This window comes from Rhinoraja longicauda, chromosome 35 (assembly GCF_053455715.1).
Source record: "Rhinoraja longicauda isolate Sanriku21f chromosome 35, sRhiLon1.1, whole genome shotgun sequence".
Taxonomy (NCBI): domain Eukaryota; kingdom Metazoa; phylum Chordata; class Chondrichthyes; order Rajiformes; family Arhynchobatidae; genus Rhinoraja; species Rhinoraja longicauda.
In genome coordinates, this window is record NC_135987.1 from 14711327 (window position 1) to 14727202 (window position 15876).

The 15876-nt window shown below is 47.4% G+C and overlaps 1 protein-coding gene across 1 annotated transcript in view; it reads left to right on the top strand.

Annotated features, from left to right (window-relative positions):
- Window positions 1–15876, top strand: part of cdh23 (cadherin-related 23) — a 694191-nt gene that overhangs the window by 378055 nt on the left and 300260 nt on the right. The window contains exon 17 of the mRNA XM_078428607.1: window positions 8264–8391. Coding sequence (XP_078284733.1) covers window positions 8264–8391 — 128 coding nt within the window. The remainder of the gene's footprint in view (window positions 1–8263; window positions 8392–15876) is intronic.

Genomic DNA, 15876 nt, shown 5'->3' on the forward strand with positions numbered 1-15876 from the left:
TCTTTGCTGTAAGTTAATGATGATAAAAAGGTTTCCTCGTGTAATGTGTTGGAATGGGAATCTAGATGCCTTGACTCTTCCACCAAGTATTGCTTTGATTCAGTTACATATACTTGCAATGAGGGTAAATGTATCAGCAGTAGCCTCTTGGTGGCTGGTGCTTTCACCACTCATTCAGGAGGTTGTGGGTTCAAGATCCACTCTGGAGTCTTGAGCACCCTGCTCTAAGCTGAAACTGATTGTAACGTACTGCAGGAGTTTTGCACCTCTTAGATCAGGTGAGGTGTCCGGTGTGGTTCCCTCTGCCCTCTCCCTTCGACAGATAGAGATTCAGTTTCAGTTTTAGAGATACAGCGCGGAAGCAGGCCCTTCGGCCCGCCAAGTTTGCGCCGACCAGCAGTCCCCGCACAGTAACACACTAGCGCCAATTTACAATTATAACAAGCCAATTAGCCTCCAAATCTGTACGTCTTTGGAGTTTGGGAGGAAACCAGAGCTCCCGGAGAAAACACACACTGGTCACTGAGAGAACATACAAACTGCGTACAGAAGACACCTGTAGTCAGGATCAAACCCGGGTCCCTGGCGCTGTAAGGCAGCAACTCTACCAGTATTTTGGCTAACTCCTATAACACAGGCCATAATGTTCCCTCCGTCAACATTGATATCTGTAGCTGTTTATGGGAACTATGTTCCAAGCACTATCTATTAACAGTATTTCTGACATTACAGCTGTGACTACACTCCAGAAGTGAGTCATTAGCTGTAGAATCCTTTGGAAATGCCATGAAAGAAATGTAAGGGACATAATAGAAATCAAGTCTGTCTGCTCTTCAGCGTTCCCTTGCCTGCTGCTGCTCCGTGACACTGCTTGCCGGATCCGTTGTCACAACTTGTTAGAACTTCCCTTGTCTGTGCACTTTCTCAGTTTGGAGAGCTGTCAACATTGAGGATAAGAAAAACTTGAAGCTTCTGGGTACGATGCAAAGCTTTAAATCTTGGAAGCTTTGTGTGGCAAAGGATCCCATTGGGAAATTAGATGTAAAGATTGGAATGCAGTCATCATTCACATCATTCACTTCCCAACCCCACCCATTGCTCTCCCTCCAACCATCCCATCTTTCAGTTCTTTCAGTTCTTTTCTTTGATTAATTCATTGGAGTTCTTTCAGTTCTTTTCTTTGATTCATTCATTGGAGTTCAATGCTGGTCTTGGCCAGCATTGAACTCCAAACCAACACTGCTTTTAGTTTAGAGATCCTGCATGGAAAAGCCCCTTTGTTCTATTTTTTTCCCACTTTCTCATCCACTCCATACACATCTCAACCTACAAACCTGCACGTCTTTGGAGTGTGGGGAGGAAACCAGAGCATCTGGAGGAAACCCATACAGTCACAGGAAGAACGTGCAAACTCCACATAGACAGCCCTCCCGTAGTCAGGATCCAACCCTGGTCTCGGGTACCAAGGCAGCAACCCTTGCCAAGGGCAGCCACCGGGACAGCACCCGAGGCCAGAATCGAACCGGAGTCTCTGGGGCAGTGAGGCTGCAGCTCTACCAGATGCACCAATGTGCCATCATTGTGCTGAACCCATTCACAATTGGTTTAATGTGCTGATGGGTGTCGACCCTATGAGTGTGAGCCCCACCTTGACTCAGACTCTGCGGATGTGAAAGGCGCAGTAGATGAACAGATCTGTCCTGAACTGTTGTAATTGAGAGGCACACGCTGGAGCATGTTCCCCATGGGTTGATGTCAGGATGAGAAAGGCCATCATTTAAAATCAGGAATGTTACAAGTTTTAAACTTGATCATTTTGGGCTGCACAGCGGTGGAGTTGCTGCCTTACAGCACCAGAGACCCGGGTTTGATCCTAACTACGGGTGCTGTCTGTACAGAGTTTGTACATTCTCTTCGTGACCTGCGTGCATTTTCTCTGGGATCTCCAGTTTCCTCCCACACTCCAAAGACATGCAGGTTTGTTGGCTAATTGGCTTGGTATAATTGTAAATTGTCTCTGGTGTGTGTAGGATAGTGTTAGTGTGCGGGGATCACTGGTTGGCGCGGACTCAGTGGGCTGAAGGGCCCGTTTCCGCGCTGTAACTCTAGACTAAACTTCAATAGTTTTAACATTGAAATAGAAAACGGAACCAAAAGTTAGCCCTTTGAAACTGCCCCACCTTTCATTATGGCTCTACAATACAATACAATGCAATACAATATATCTTTATTGTCATTGTACAGTGGTACAACAAGATTGGGAATGCGCCTCCCATATGATGCAATAAATCAATTAGCTAATCAGTATTAATTTAAACAACCCAATGAAACAAATTAGAACAGTTTTAAAACAGAATAAAGTGCAAGTAGATCTGTGCCGGTTCACTGTGCGATGTGACCATCCGGCTCAGCAGGACCGGTTCATAGCAGCTATGGCCCTGGGGATGAAGCTGTTTCTGACTCTGAAGGTGCGGGCGTAAAAGGCCTTGTAGCGTCTGCCCGATGGTAGAAGTTCGAACAGACTATTGCAGGGGTGTGAAGAGTCTTTGTGGATGCTGGTGGCTTTTCTAAGGCATCATGTGTTTTAGATGCCCTCCAAGGCTGGTAGCTGTGTTCCGATAGTCTTCTGAGCTCTATGGACTACCCGCTGAAGAGATTTCCTCTCTGCCTCCGTGCAGCTGAGGTACCACACAGGGATGCCTAGTTCATCATCTGTCTCACAGCACAGTGGCTGGCACTATGTCGGGCTCTGCTGGAAGGCAGGGTAGGGCAATCACAGTACCAGCAATAGTGAAAGCCTACTCTGCAGAGATGGACATTTCTGTGGCTGCAAACAAGACTCCAGGATGGTGGACACAAAATGCTGGAGTAACTCAGCGGGTCAGGCAGCATCTCGGGAGAGAAGGAACAGGAGACCCGAAACGTCACCTGTTCCTTCTCTCCCGAGATGCCGCCTGACCCGCTGAGTTACTCCAGCATTTTGTGTCTACCTTCGATTTAGACCAGCATCTGCAGTTTTTTTCATACAAAGTTATTCGTTGTACAGGTGACAATAATAAAACCAATGCCATTACCAATCTTCACATGGATAATGGTCCCACTGGAGGCAGGATGGGGATGGCCACTGTGTATGTCACGGTGAATGATGTCAATGACAACCGTCCCCATCGTCCTGCAGAACACGTACGAGGCCAGTGTCCCCGTGTGTGCTTCTTCCCTGTGTTGCCAAGTTCAAAGTTGTCTCAGAGTGAGCGTAGGACATTCTGAAATGCGCCGGTGAGCACCGACTCACTGAGTTACTCCATCACTTTGGGGGTTTTTTCTAGACCAGCCTGCAAGGAATACACGTGTAGGAAGGAACTGCAGATGCTGGTATAAACCGAAGGTAGACACAAAATGCTGGTGTAACTCAGCGGGACAGGCAGCTTCTCTGTAGGGAAGGAATGGGTGACGTTTCGGGTCGAGACCCTTCGTCAGACTAAAGAAGGGTCTCAACCCGAAACGTCACCGATTCCTTATCTCCAGAGATGCTGCCTGTCCCGATTCCTTATCTCCAGAGATGCTGCCTGTCCCGCTGAGTTTTTGTGTCTATCTTTGGTTTAAACCAGCATCTGGTTCCTTCCTGCAACAACATCTCCAACCTTGAACTGTGATATCTGTGCCTCTGATTCAGTTGGATTTGCAAGGGGTTGGGACTCTTTTCCCCCTCACTGAATGCAGGTGGGACAGAAGGAGGCAGATGTTTGCCTCCAGCTGTGCGTCTGCCACGCAAAAATAATATGCCTAAAGAAAGGAAATAACTCTCAGAACGGTTTTCACAAGTATTACCATAAATACACAACACAATGAAACAGAAGGGTCATTATTCTTACACCTTCGTCACAATGTAATTACATGCAATGATTAAAAATAGCTCCCTGTTGTGTTGTTAAAACCACAAACTGCATGCTTATAGTGTAATCACAAAAGCATGACTTGCAGTGAGATGTTGAAAAATCTCGCCGTTCTACAAAATACTTTGAGTGAAGCTCAACGAATGGGATTTCATTTAATCCCTCACCTCTACGACAGCTCTGCTCTGAAATAAGTGGCTTCTTACAAAAAAATTCTCTCCAGTCATTTTTGTTGTTGTGAAGAACGACTGTGCTTTTTGTTACTTCAGAAATAGTGGATGCATTAGTGATAATTTTTCAAAACTCTTTAGATTCTGGAGTAGTTCCTGAGGACTGGAGGGTAGCTAATGTAACCCCACTTTTTAAAAGGGAGGGAGAGAGAAAACGGGGAATTATAGACCAGTTAGCCTAACATCGGTAGTGGGGAAAATGCTAGAGTCAGTTATTAAAGATGTGATAGCATCACATTTGGAAAGTGGTGAAATCATCGGACAAAGTCAGCATGGATTTACCAAAGGCAAATCATGTCTGACGAATCTTATAGAATTTTTCGAGTATGTAACTAGTAGAGTGGATAAGGGAGAACCAGTCGATGTGATATATCTGGACTTTCAGAAGGCCTTCGACAAGGTCCCACATAGGAGATTGGTGTACAAACTTAAAGCACACGGTATTGAGGGTTCAGTGTTGAGGTGGATAGAAAATTGGTTGGCGGACAGGAAGCAAAGAGTAGGAATAAACGGGTCCTTTTCGGAATGGCAGGCAGTGACTAGTGGGGTACCGCAAGTCTCAGTGCTGGGACCCCAGTTATTTACAGTGTATATTAATGATTTGGACGAGGGAATTGAATGCAACATCTCTAAGTTTGCGGATGACACGAAGCTGGGTGGCAGTGTTAGCTACGAGGAGGATGCTAGGAGGCTGCAGAGTGACTTGGATAGATTAGGCGAGTGGGCAAATGCATGGCAGATGCAATATAATGTGGATAAATGTGAGGTTATCCACTTTGGCGGCAAGAACAGGAAAGCAGAGTATTACCTGAATGGTGACCGATTGGGAGAAGGGGAGATGCAACGTGACCTGGGTGTCATGGTGCACCAGTCATTGAAAGCAAGCATTTATTCACAAAATGCTGGAGTAACTCAGCAGGTCAGGCAGCATCTCGGGAGAGAAGCAATGGGTGACGTTTCGGGTCGAGACCCTTCTTCAGACTGATGTCAGGGGGGCGGGACAAAGGAAGGATAAGAGAGGAGGAGAACTTCTTCAAAGTGGACATACCTCGAAGAGAAATCGCAGTGGAGCAACCAGTAGTATAAGAAAATAACTGCAGATGCTGGTACAAATCGATTTATTCACAAAATGCTGGAGTAAATGCAGGTCAGGCAGCATCTCGGGAGAGAAGGAATGGGTGACGTGCAGCATCTCGGGAGAGAAGCATGCAGGTGCAGCAGGCAGTGAAGAAAGTGCTATGTATGTTGGCATTCATAGCAAGAGGATTTGAGTTTAGGAGCAGGGAGGTTCTGCTGCAGTTGTACAGGGCCTTGGTGAGACCGCACCTGGAGTATTGTGTGCAGTTTTGGTCTCCTAACCTGAGGAAAGACGTTCTTGCCTTAGAGGGAGTACAGAGAAGGTTCACCAGATTGATCTCTGGGATGGCGGGACTTTCATATGAGGAAAGACTGGATAGACTGGGCTTGTACTCGCTGGAATTTAGAAGACTGAGGGGGGATCTTATAGAAACATATAAAATTCTTAAGGGGTTGGAGAGGCTAGATGCGGGAAGATTGTTCCCGATGTTGGGGGAGTCCAGAACCAGGGGTCACAGCTTAAGGATAAGGGGAAAGTCTTTTAGGACCGAGATGAGAAAACATTTCTTCACACAGAGAGTGGTGAGTCTGTGGAATTCTCTGCCACAGAAGGTAGTTGAGCCCAGTTCATTGGCTATATTTAAGAGGGAGTTTTATGTTTCTATGTTTCTATGATCTCCGAGATACAACCAGTGAGCAAGAAGAGATCTGGTCCCAGTTCTGTGCAAATCTGTTCTGAAACTGGCCACAAAGGACAGTGCAACGAATGATTTGCCTTATTATAGCGCCAGGTGTCATCTCAGAAGATGCAAGGTACTTTTATGCCAATGAAAGGTTTTCAAACGTAACAGCAGAAAATGTCGGGGAGGCTCAGCAGGTCAGGCAGCATCTGTGGAGAGGGAAACAGAGTTAACCTTTCAGGTCAATGACTTCCCGTCAGAATAGGAAAGGTGAGAGGAAGGATTACAGTATGGGTGTGGGAGGAGAAAACGGACAGAAGATTTGCGATAGAGCGAAGACCAAGAATGTTCAGGTGACAGAACTGCTGGGTACCATCTAAAGTAGAGTTCTTATTCACAAAATGCTGGAGTAACTCAGCAGGTCAGGCAGCATCTCAGGAGAGAAGGAATGGGTGACGTTTTGGGTCGAGACCCTTCTTCAGACTGATGTCAGGGGGGCGGGACAAAGGAAGGATATAGATGGAGACAGGAAGATAGAGGGAGATCTGGGAAGGAGGAGGGGACGGGAGGGACAGAGGAACTATCTAAAGTTGGAGAAGTCGATGTTCATACTGCTGGGCTGCAAGCTGCCCAGGCGAAATATGAGGTGCTGATCCTCCAATTTCTGGTGGGCCTCACTATGGCACTGGAGGAGGCCCATGACAGAAAGGTCAGACTGGGAATGGGAGGGGGAGTTGAAGTGCTCGGCCACCGGGCTATGCTGATACTGCAGACAGTTAGGAATGTGAATGATTTCGTAGCCTTTTTGCATTGCCAGAGAAATATTGCTTGATCGTATCGGACTTTAAACGAGACAACATCTGTGTACAATTTGTTCTTCACACATGAAGAAGGACATGCACAATGGGGTCAGTGCAGCAGAGATACACTGGATGAATTCTAGAATTGTTGGCTGGGTCTGTTCTCATTGAGAGATGATCTTGATTCCAATAAGAGTTGGAGAGCGATTGATGGGGAAGCTGCCTGGAGACCGAGTCTGGAACCAGGTAGTACTGGGTGTAGGAGTTGGACATTTAGGGACTTGGATGAGAAGAAATCCCTTCCATTGGAGCACTGTGGCGCTCGATAGTGTCTTATCCAATGGCTGGTGGGTACTTAATTTTCAAGTGTACTCATAGCTGAGACTGATAGACGTTTGAACAAAGGGCTTTAAGGGATTTGGGGATTCGACGGGAAAGTGAAGTTGATCAACTGTGATCTTGCGATGGAACAGGTTCAAATCCTTCTTCTCCTCCTTGTTTTCTTATCAAATGTAAATGCTTTTGGCAGAGGTGGCTGTTTGTTTTAAAGAAAGTCTTAAGCCTTGTAATTCCTTCATTTGCAAACATCAGGCTCATAGGATTGAATTTTGGCAGTCACCCAGGAATTGCATTAATCCTTTTGACAGCGAGTGCTAGTGAGATCGGGACAGAGAGAGGAATATCTACCCTCAGCATATGAGGGACACATTTCCAGCCTTTCACGGTTCCTGTTTCGCATCTACCAACAGGCGGTCACGGTGGCGCAGCGGTAGATTTGCTGCCCTACAGCGAATGCAGCGCCCGAGACCCGGGTTCCATCCCGACTATGGGTGCTGTCTGTACAGAGTTTTTACGTTCTCCCCGTGACCTGCATGGGTTTTCTCCGAGATCTTCGGTTTCCTCCCAAACTCCAAAGATGTACAGGTTTGTAGGTTAATTGGCTTGGTAAAATGTAAAAATTGTCCCTAGTGGGTGTAGGATGGTGTTAATCTGCGGGGATCGCTGGTTGGCATGGACCCGGTGGGCCGAAGGGCCTGTTTCCATGCTGTAACTTTAAACTACACATGTAGAAATCTTCCGGTTGACTGTCTAGAATGTTCTGTTTATGGATCAGCTGCAGATGACATTTGATTGTCCTCTTGAATTGATGCTGTTAATTACAACCAAGAAATTATTATCAGTGCCTGTCGTGGGCAAGTGCTTAATGTGCCCTTATGATAGTACTCTCCTATAATTTTAATTAAAAATGTTCAAAAATCAATGGTTCTGTCTCTGGAGATGTATTTAATAGTGAAGCAGACAATTAACTTTTACAGAGTCAAAAAAGTTTAAATTATCTGTAGCTGATGAGGATAAATCGAAAACTTGAAAAAATAACGCTACTGTTGTAATCTCCTGTCTGAAGAAGGGTCCTGACCTGAAACATCACCTCTCCATTCCCTTCACATACGCTGCCTGACCTGCTGAGTACCTCCAAGACTCTGGGTTTTGCTCAATCTACTGTTGTGTTAGATTTCAGGCCTGATCATCTTTCTCAAGTAGAGACCAGCAATAATCTTCCCCAATGCCTTTCTGTCTTCCAGTTGTGATCGTCACCAGGCCCATTGACTTTGAGCAGGTACCAGGAGGGTTCATCTACCTGATTGTCATGGCCAAGGATGCTGGGAACCCACCTCTCCATAGTACAGTACCCGTGATTGTCGAAGTCTTTGTAAGTATGCACCAGTCCACATTGTTACTGCTTCTGTCACTTGTGGCAACGCAGGTTTGTTCTGGGAAGTGGGAGGGTTCTGTGTTGGCCTTGCTATCATGAACGAATCTACCGTGGGATCTTAGTGCCAATATCAGATGGGGAAAACGAGATTTCCCTTCATGTAGCATGTTGCACAAATCCAGTAAAGTGTTATAAAATATAAACAGAAAATACTGGGAGCATTCAACAGTTCAGGCAACATCTGTGGAAAGATTAACGGAGTTTAAAGTTCAGGTCTGAGATGATTCATCGGCATTGGTTTGGTTTATTATTGTCACATGTACCAAGGTTCAGGGACAACTGCAAGTTCTGAGAAAGGGCCTCATACCTGGAAGAGTTTCCCTTTCCTCGGATGCTGCCTGACCTGCTGAATGTTTCCAACATTTTCTGCTTTTATTACAGATTTCCAGAATCTGCATTTTTAAGAATGTCGTAAAGCACCAACATAGGAAAGCATCCAAACCACTTATCGGGAGAGTTGGCAATCAAAAACTATAGTCAAAGAATTGGGTCTAGTGTCCAAAAGTGTGGTCAAAGTGATGTGTTTTTCGGAGAGCATCTTATAAGGGGTAGGTGACGTTGGATGTTTTGGATGTTGGCAGCTGAAGGTAGGGGTTTTTGGTGGTGGAGCAATTCAATCTGAGGATGGTCAGTGGACCAGAGGTATTGGCACACAGTGTCATGGAATTGGAGGAGGCAAGAGATAAGGAGGGCTGAGACCAAGGAAAGGAAGGAAAAATGCTTTTAAGAATTGAAGTAATGCTTAATTGGATGCGAGTGGGTCAGCTAGTATGGGTGAACAGGACCCGGTGTGGTTTGGAGCACATGCAGCTGGGTTTTGAATGATTTGAAGTTTAGGAGAATAGAACGAGGGAGGATATGAGGAGTGTTGAAATACCATGGTCAAAGGCGAAGGTAGACACAAAATGCTGGAGTAACTCAGCGGGTCAGGCAGCATCTCAGGAGAGAAGGAATGTGTGACGTTTTGGGTCGAGACCCTTCTTCAAACTGAAGAAGGGTGTCAACCCGAAACGTTCAGTCTGAAGAAGGGTCTCGCCCCCCAAAACGTCATCCATTCCTTCTCTCCTGAGATGCTGCCTGACCCGCTGAGTTACTCCAACATTTTAGGTCTACCTTCGATTTGAACCAGCATCTGCAGTTATTTTCCTACCTATGGTCAAAGGTGAGCTGAGGCAGGACAGGAGGTGGATATGTCGTCAATACCTCATTGCAGGGTTGAATACAATCTCAAGGTTGTTGACGGTCTGGTGGTTGGTCCAACGGCTGCCAAGAAGCGAGACGTTGTCATTGACAGCCATTAGTCCAACATTTAGTTGAAAGGAATTTCTACTCCTTCATTTTTCAGTCACTGACAAACACAATGAGGTGTTAAGATAAATGGTGCTTCAGAATATTTAAAAACTAATTTTAGCTAATGAAAGACATGAAGTGTAATTAGTATTGAATGTCAGAATGGCTGCAGTCATTTGGATACCCAAGATCCCAGAAGCATTAAGATAATCCGACTAAGTTGTTTGAGGAGTGAACATGGTTTGAGGAGTGAACAGGGGCGGCACGGTGGCGCAGCGGTAGAGTTGCTGCCTTACAGCGAATGCAGCGCCGGAGACTCAGGTTCGATCCTGACTACTGGCGCCGTCTGTACGGAGTTTGTACGTTCTCCCCGTGACCTGCGTGGGTTTTCTCCGAGATCTTCGGTTTCCTCCCACACTCCAAAGACGTACAGGTATGTAGGTTAATTGACTGGGCAAATGTAAAAATTGTCCCTAGTGTGTGTAGGATAGTGTTGATGTGCGGGGGTCGCTGGGCGGCGCGGACTCGGTGGGCCGAAGGGCCTGTTTCCGCGCTGTATCTCTAAATCTAAATCTAAAACATAGGCCTGCTCTTTTTCAAAATAGTGATCTTTCATACCAACTGAGTGCAAATTTGAGATTAGCGTAGTATCACCAATTGAAACACAGTGACCATTTACAGTCTCACTGGTGCAGCCTTTAAAGTATCTCAAATTAATACTTTGTGAAGGTTGACAAGTTAGTTTATTAGTTTAGTTTCGAGATACAGTGCAGAAACAGTCCCGTCAGCCAAATGAGTCTGCACCGACCAGTGATCCCTGTACACTCACACAATCCTACACACACTACATAACATAACATAACATAACATAACAACACTTTATTGTCACTCGGCTTTTTACACCGAACGAAATTTCAGCAGTCACACAAAACACAGCAAAAAAGAAAAGAACACAGGACACCCGACCCCAACACAAACATTCATCACAGTGACTCCAAACACCCCCTCACTGTGATGGAGGCAACAAAACTTCCCCTCTCTTCCCCCGCACCCACGGACAGGCAGCTCGACCCCTACCGAGGCAAACGACACGCACAGCCCCCGCAAGGGGATGGAAGGCTCCGCGGCCGAGCCGCCCTGGGCACCGAAACGTCCCGCGGCCGCACCGGGCGATGTTAAGTCCAGCGGCCGAGCCGCACCGGGCACCGAAACGTCCCGCGGCCGAGCCGCACCGGGCACTGAAACGTCCCGCGGCCGAGCCGCACCGGGCACCGAAACGTCCCGCGGCCGAGCCGCACCGGGCACTGAAACGTCCCGCGGCCGAGCCGCACCGGGCACTGAAACGTCCCGCGGCCGAGCCGCACCGGGCACCGAAACGTGCCGCGCTGGCGATGTTAAGCCAACTCCTCCTTTGGGACAATTTACAATTTTATCGAGCCAATTAGCCTGCAAACCAGTACATCTATGGAGTGAGGGAGAACACCGGAGCACCCGGAGAAAACCCATGCAGGTCACGGGGAGAACGTACAAACTCCGTTCAGACAGCGCCTGTGGTCAGGATTGAACCCCAGTCTATGGCGCTGTAAGGCAGCAACTCTACCGCTGCGCTGCCCCCTCATGTTGTTGGGGCCCCGCTCAACAAACAGCAAGTTCACATCATAGAGTGCAAGTTGAATGGGTTTTTATTCAAAGAACTGTTGGTTGAGGATGGGGAGTTGGCGTGAAGATGGAGGCATTCACCCTGCTCACCTTGTGATATGTGAAATTCCCAGCATTCTCCTGGAGCTCTGGTTCTAGTTGGCTGTGATGTTGGAGGATCAGCTTTATAATAAAAACTAGAGCAAATACTTAGTTGTCAGAACTTGACAAGTCTGACAGTTTGGGGAATGTTCGACTAAGTCCAAACACCTGCCAGTGGTCTTGAACTCCCAAACCTCTGGCTCTGAGGCAAGTTTAAATCTCCCCGGACTGTGAAGAGAGCCTCATTCACAGATCACAGTGGTTAACAGCCTCGGGCAAGTCAGGAATGAGCTCATTTATTCCTGAGGAGATCTGCCTTCTCGACTCCTACACAGCGATGTCCCAGAGCAATGGCTTGTCCCTAGTGAACAAAAAACTGTTTGTAAACAAAGCAGGAACGAAGCTTTGTAGATTTTCCAATTATCATTTAATAAGGGGATGTTGCACACTTGTTTGAATAGAGCGTGTGGCATTTGTAATTTAAGCACCTGGTCGCATTGTTCATAATGACTTCACCTTGTCATAGAAGATGCACTGAAGGTGCCATTCAGTCATGCAACTGGGATCTGACTCGTAAACTTAGAAAGTCCATGGGCTTTTGTTGCGACTTGGCCTATCACCAAAGCGAAATTCTAACTTTAAAATCTTATGTTTGGTTTATCAATTATTGATTTTTTTTTTAATAATCTGCTGATGCTGGAAATCTGAAACAAAAGCAAAAAAAAACCGTGGGAAACATTCAACAGGTCAGGCAGTTGGGCTTCTGATGAAGATCTGAATACCTTTTCAACAGTTTAGTTTATTGTCACGTGTACCGAGGTACAGTGAAAAGCTTTTGTTGCGTGCGAAAAGACAATACGTGATTATCTGAAGAAGGGTCGCGACCCGAAACATCCAGTCTGAAGAAGGGTCTCGACCCGAAATGTCACCTGTTCCTTTTCTCCAGAAATGCTGCCTGTCCCGCTGAGTTACTCCAGCTTTTTGTGTTTATCTACATGATTATCTTCTCTTTATTCACAAAATGCTGGAGTAACTCAGCAGGTCAGGCAGCATCTCAGGAGAGAAGGAATGGGTGACTTTTCGGGTCGAGACCCTTCTTCAGACTGATGTCAGGGGGCGGGACAAAGGAAGGATATAGGTGGAGACAGGAAGGTAGAGGGAGAACTGGGGAGGGGAAGAGAGGGACAGAGGAACTATCTAAAGTTGGAGAAGTCAATGAGGGGAAGAGAGGGACAGAGGAACTATCTAAAGTTGGAGAAGTCAATGAGGGGAAGAGAGGGACAGAGGAACTATCTAAAGTTGGAGAAGTCAATGAGGGGAAGAGAGGGACAGAGGAACTATCTAAAGTTGGAGAAGTCAATGAGGGGAAGAGAGGGACAGAGGAACTATCTAAAGTTGGAGAAGTCAATGTTCATACCACTGGGCTGATTATCTTCTCTTGTTTCTCTTGTCACGTCCTTTCTGATCTGCTGGCTATTTCCAACATTTTTTGTATTTATTTTGTGCCATTTTATACTAAATAAGAAAAACAAAGTTAACATTTCAGACCAAAGGCTCGTCTTCAATCAATTCTTCTGTCGTCCCCAATGTGTGATGATCTTCTGTCACAAGCCCCATCCACCCTCTCCAAGCCCTGCTCCTTACTGGTGACTACACTGGATGCTGGAGCTGGTTTTCGTTGTGAGATGGCACAGCTGGGTAATCATAACGACTTTGCATAATTACCTGTTTACAGCAACTTGCTGCTTTATTGGTTCTTAATTTGAAAGTATGTTTTCAAAAGAAAATATGCGTGAGATGATTGCTTGAGATTAAACCAGGCACTGGCAGCTGGCAAAAGGAAATGTCAGCTGTCCATTTGACACTGCGTGCAGTGACTGGAACATTCATTTATTCGGGGAAATTACGTCTTTTCTAAGTGGCTCTGCTATCTCATAGATTCGCACAGCATGGGAAACATCCTTCGGCCCATGGAGTCCATGGGTGGGGAGATTTCTGTTCTAAAATGTATAGTCGCCAGGCAGGGCAGCATGGTGGCACAGCGGTAGAGTTGCTGCCTTACAGCGCCAGAGACCCGGGTTCGATCCTGACTACTGGTGCTGTATGTATGGAATTTGTACGTTCAATGTGCCACCGGGTGAGTTTTCTCCGGGTGCTCTGGTTTCCACCCGCACTCCAAAGAGTTTGTAGGTTAATTGACTTCTGTAAAAAGTGTAATTTGGCCCCAGTGTAGTTCTAGTGTACGGGGTCGGCACAGACTCGGTGGGCCAAAGGGCCTGTTTCCACGCCGTGACACTAAAGCCTAAAAGTTTAAAGTGTATGTGTCAACTATCGTGCACCCATTCCCATTAACCCTACGTTATTCCAATATCATTCTTAGCTCCCCTCATCCTTTCACTCACCAATGCTGGGGGCACGTTTAACAGCCAATTAATTTATCAACCTGCATGCCTTTGGTAGTTGGAAAGGCATCCATGTGGTTACGGAGAATGTACAACCTCCACACTGCCAACACTGGAGGTCAGGATTGAACCAGGAATGAGGAAGCTTTTCTACCAACTACCATGTCATCCAAGTGGAAGTAGACAATAGACAATAGGTGCAGGAGGAGGCCATTCGGCCCTTCGAGCCAGCACCGCCATTCAATGTGATCATGGCTGATCATTCTCAATCAGTACCCCGTTCCTGCCTTCTCCCCATACCCCCTGACTCCGCTATCCTTAAGAGCTCTATCTAGCTCTCTCTTGAATGCATTCAGAGAATTTGCCTCCACTGCCTTCTGAGGCAGAGAATTCCACAGATTCACAATTCTCTGACTGAAAAGGTTTTTCCTCATCTCAGTTCTAAATGGCCTACCCCTAATTCTTAAACTGTGGCCCCTTGTTCTGGACTCCCCCAACATTGGGAACATGTTTCCTGCCTCTAACGTGTCCAACCCCTTAATAATCTTATACGTTTCGATAAGATCTCCTCTCATCCTTCTAAATTCCAGTGTATACAAGCCTAGTCGCTCCAGTCTTTCAACATATGACAGTCCCGCCATTCCGGGAATTAACCTAGTAAACCTACGCTGCACGCCCTCAATAGCAAGAATATCCTTCCTCAAATTTGGAGACACAGTACTCCAGGTGCGGTCTCACTAGGGCCCTGTACAACTGCAGAAGGACCTCTTTGCTCCTATACTCAACTCCTCTTGTTATGAAGGCCAACATTCCATTGGCTTTCTTCACTGCCTGCTGTACCTTAGGATGGAAGCAAATTCATTTGAAACGTCTCTTTCAATAGCCTTTGTGGCTTAATGCGTCATTTGCAAAGTGAATTCTCCCTACAGCGTGTCCCAGCCTCATATTCTGGCTAATGCATTAGGTTGATCTATATTTTCTTATATGGTGGAGGATCATACATGTTATCACGTGGCGGCGCCTAACGGCAGCGGCTGACTAGCAGTCTGTCCGTCTTTTTTTTGTTGAGTGTCGGTGTTGGGATGATTTTTATATATATTTTTTTGGTTGTGTATGTGTGGGAGGGGGTGGTGGTGTGTGGGGGGTGGGTGTGGGTGGGTGGGTGTGGGGAACTTTTCTCTTCCTCACGGAGCGGGGTGCGGCTCGGCTGCGGGGCCTAACATCCCCCGGTGCGGCTCGGCTGCGGGGCCTAACATCCCCCGGTGCGGCTCGGCCGCTGGACTTTACATCCCGGTGCGGCTTGGCCGCTGGACTTACATCGCCCGGTGCAGCTCGGCTGCGGGGCTTAACACCGCCCGGTGCAACTCGGCTGCGGGGCTTAACACCGCCCGGTGCAGCTCGGCTGCGGGGCTTAACACCGCCCGGTGCAACTCGGCTGCGGGACTTAACACCGCCTGGTGCAGCTCGGCTGCGGGGCTTAACACCGCCCGGTGCAGCTCGGCTGCGGGACTTAACACCGCCCGGTGCAACTCGGCTGCAGGACTTAACACCGCCCGGTGCAACTCGGCTGTGGGACTTAACACCGCCCGGTGCAACTCGGCTGCGGGGCCTAACACCGCCCGGTGCGGCTCGGCTGCGGGACTTTTCACCGCTGGTGCGGCTCGGCTGCGGGACTTAGCTGCGCAAGGCTTGGTCGCGGGCCTTTCATCGCCCGGTTCGGCCGCGAGACGTTTCAGCGCCCGGTGCGGGGACTGTGCGGGTCGGTCGGGGACGAGCTGTCTGTCCGTGGGCGTGGGGAAGAGAGGGGAAGTTTTGTTGCCTCCATCACAGTGAGGGGGTGTTTGGAGTCACTGTGATGGACGTTTGTGTTGGGGCTATGTGTCTTGTGTTCTTTTTCTTTCTATGACTGCTATGTAGTTTCGTTCGGTACTTCGGTACCGAACGACAAATAAAGCTCTGTTATATATGTCAGGATCTATAAGTAATGGTA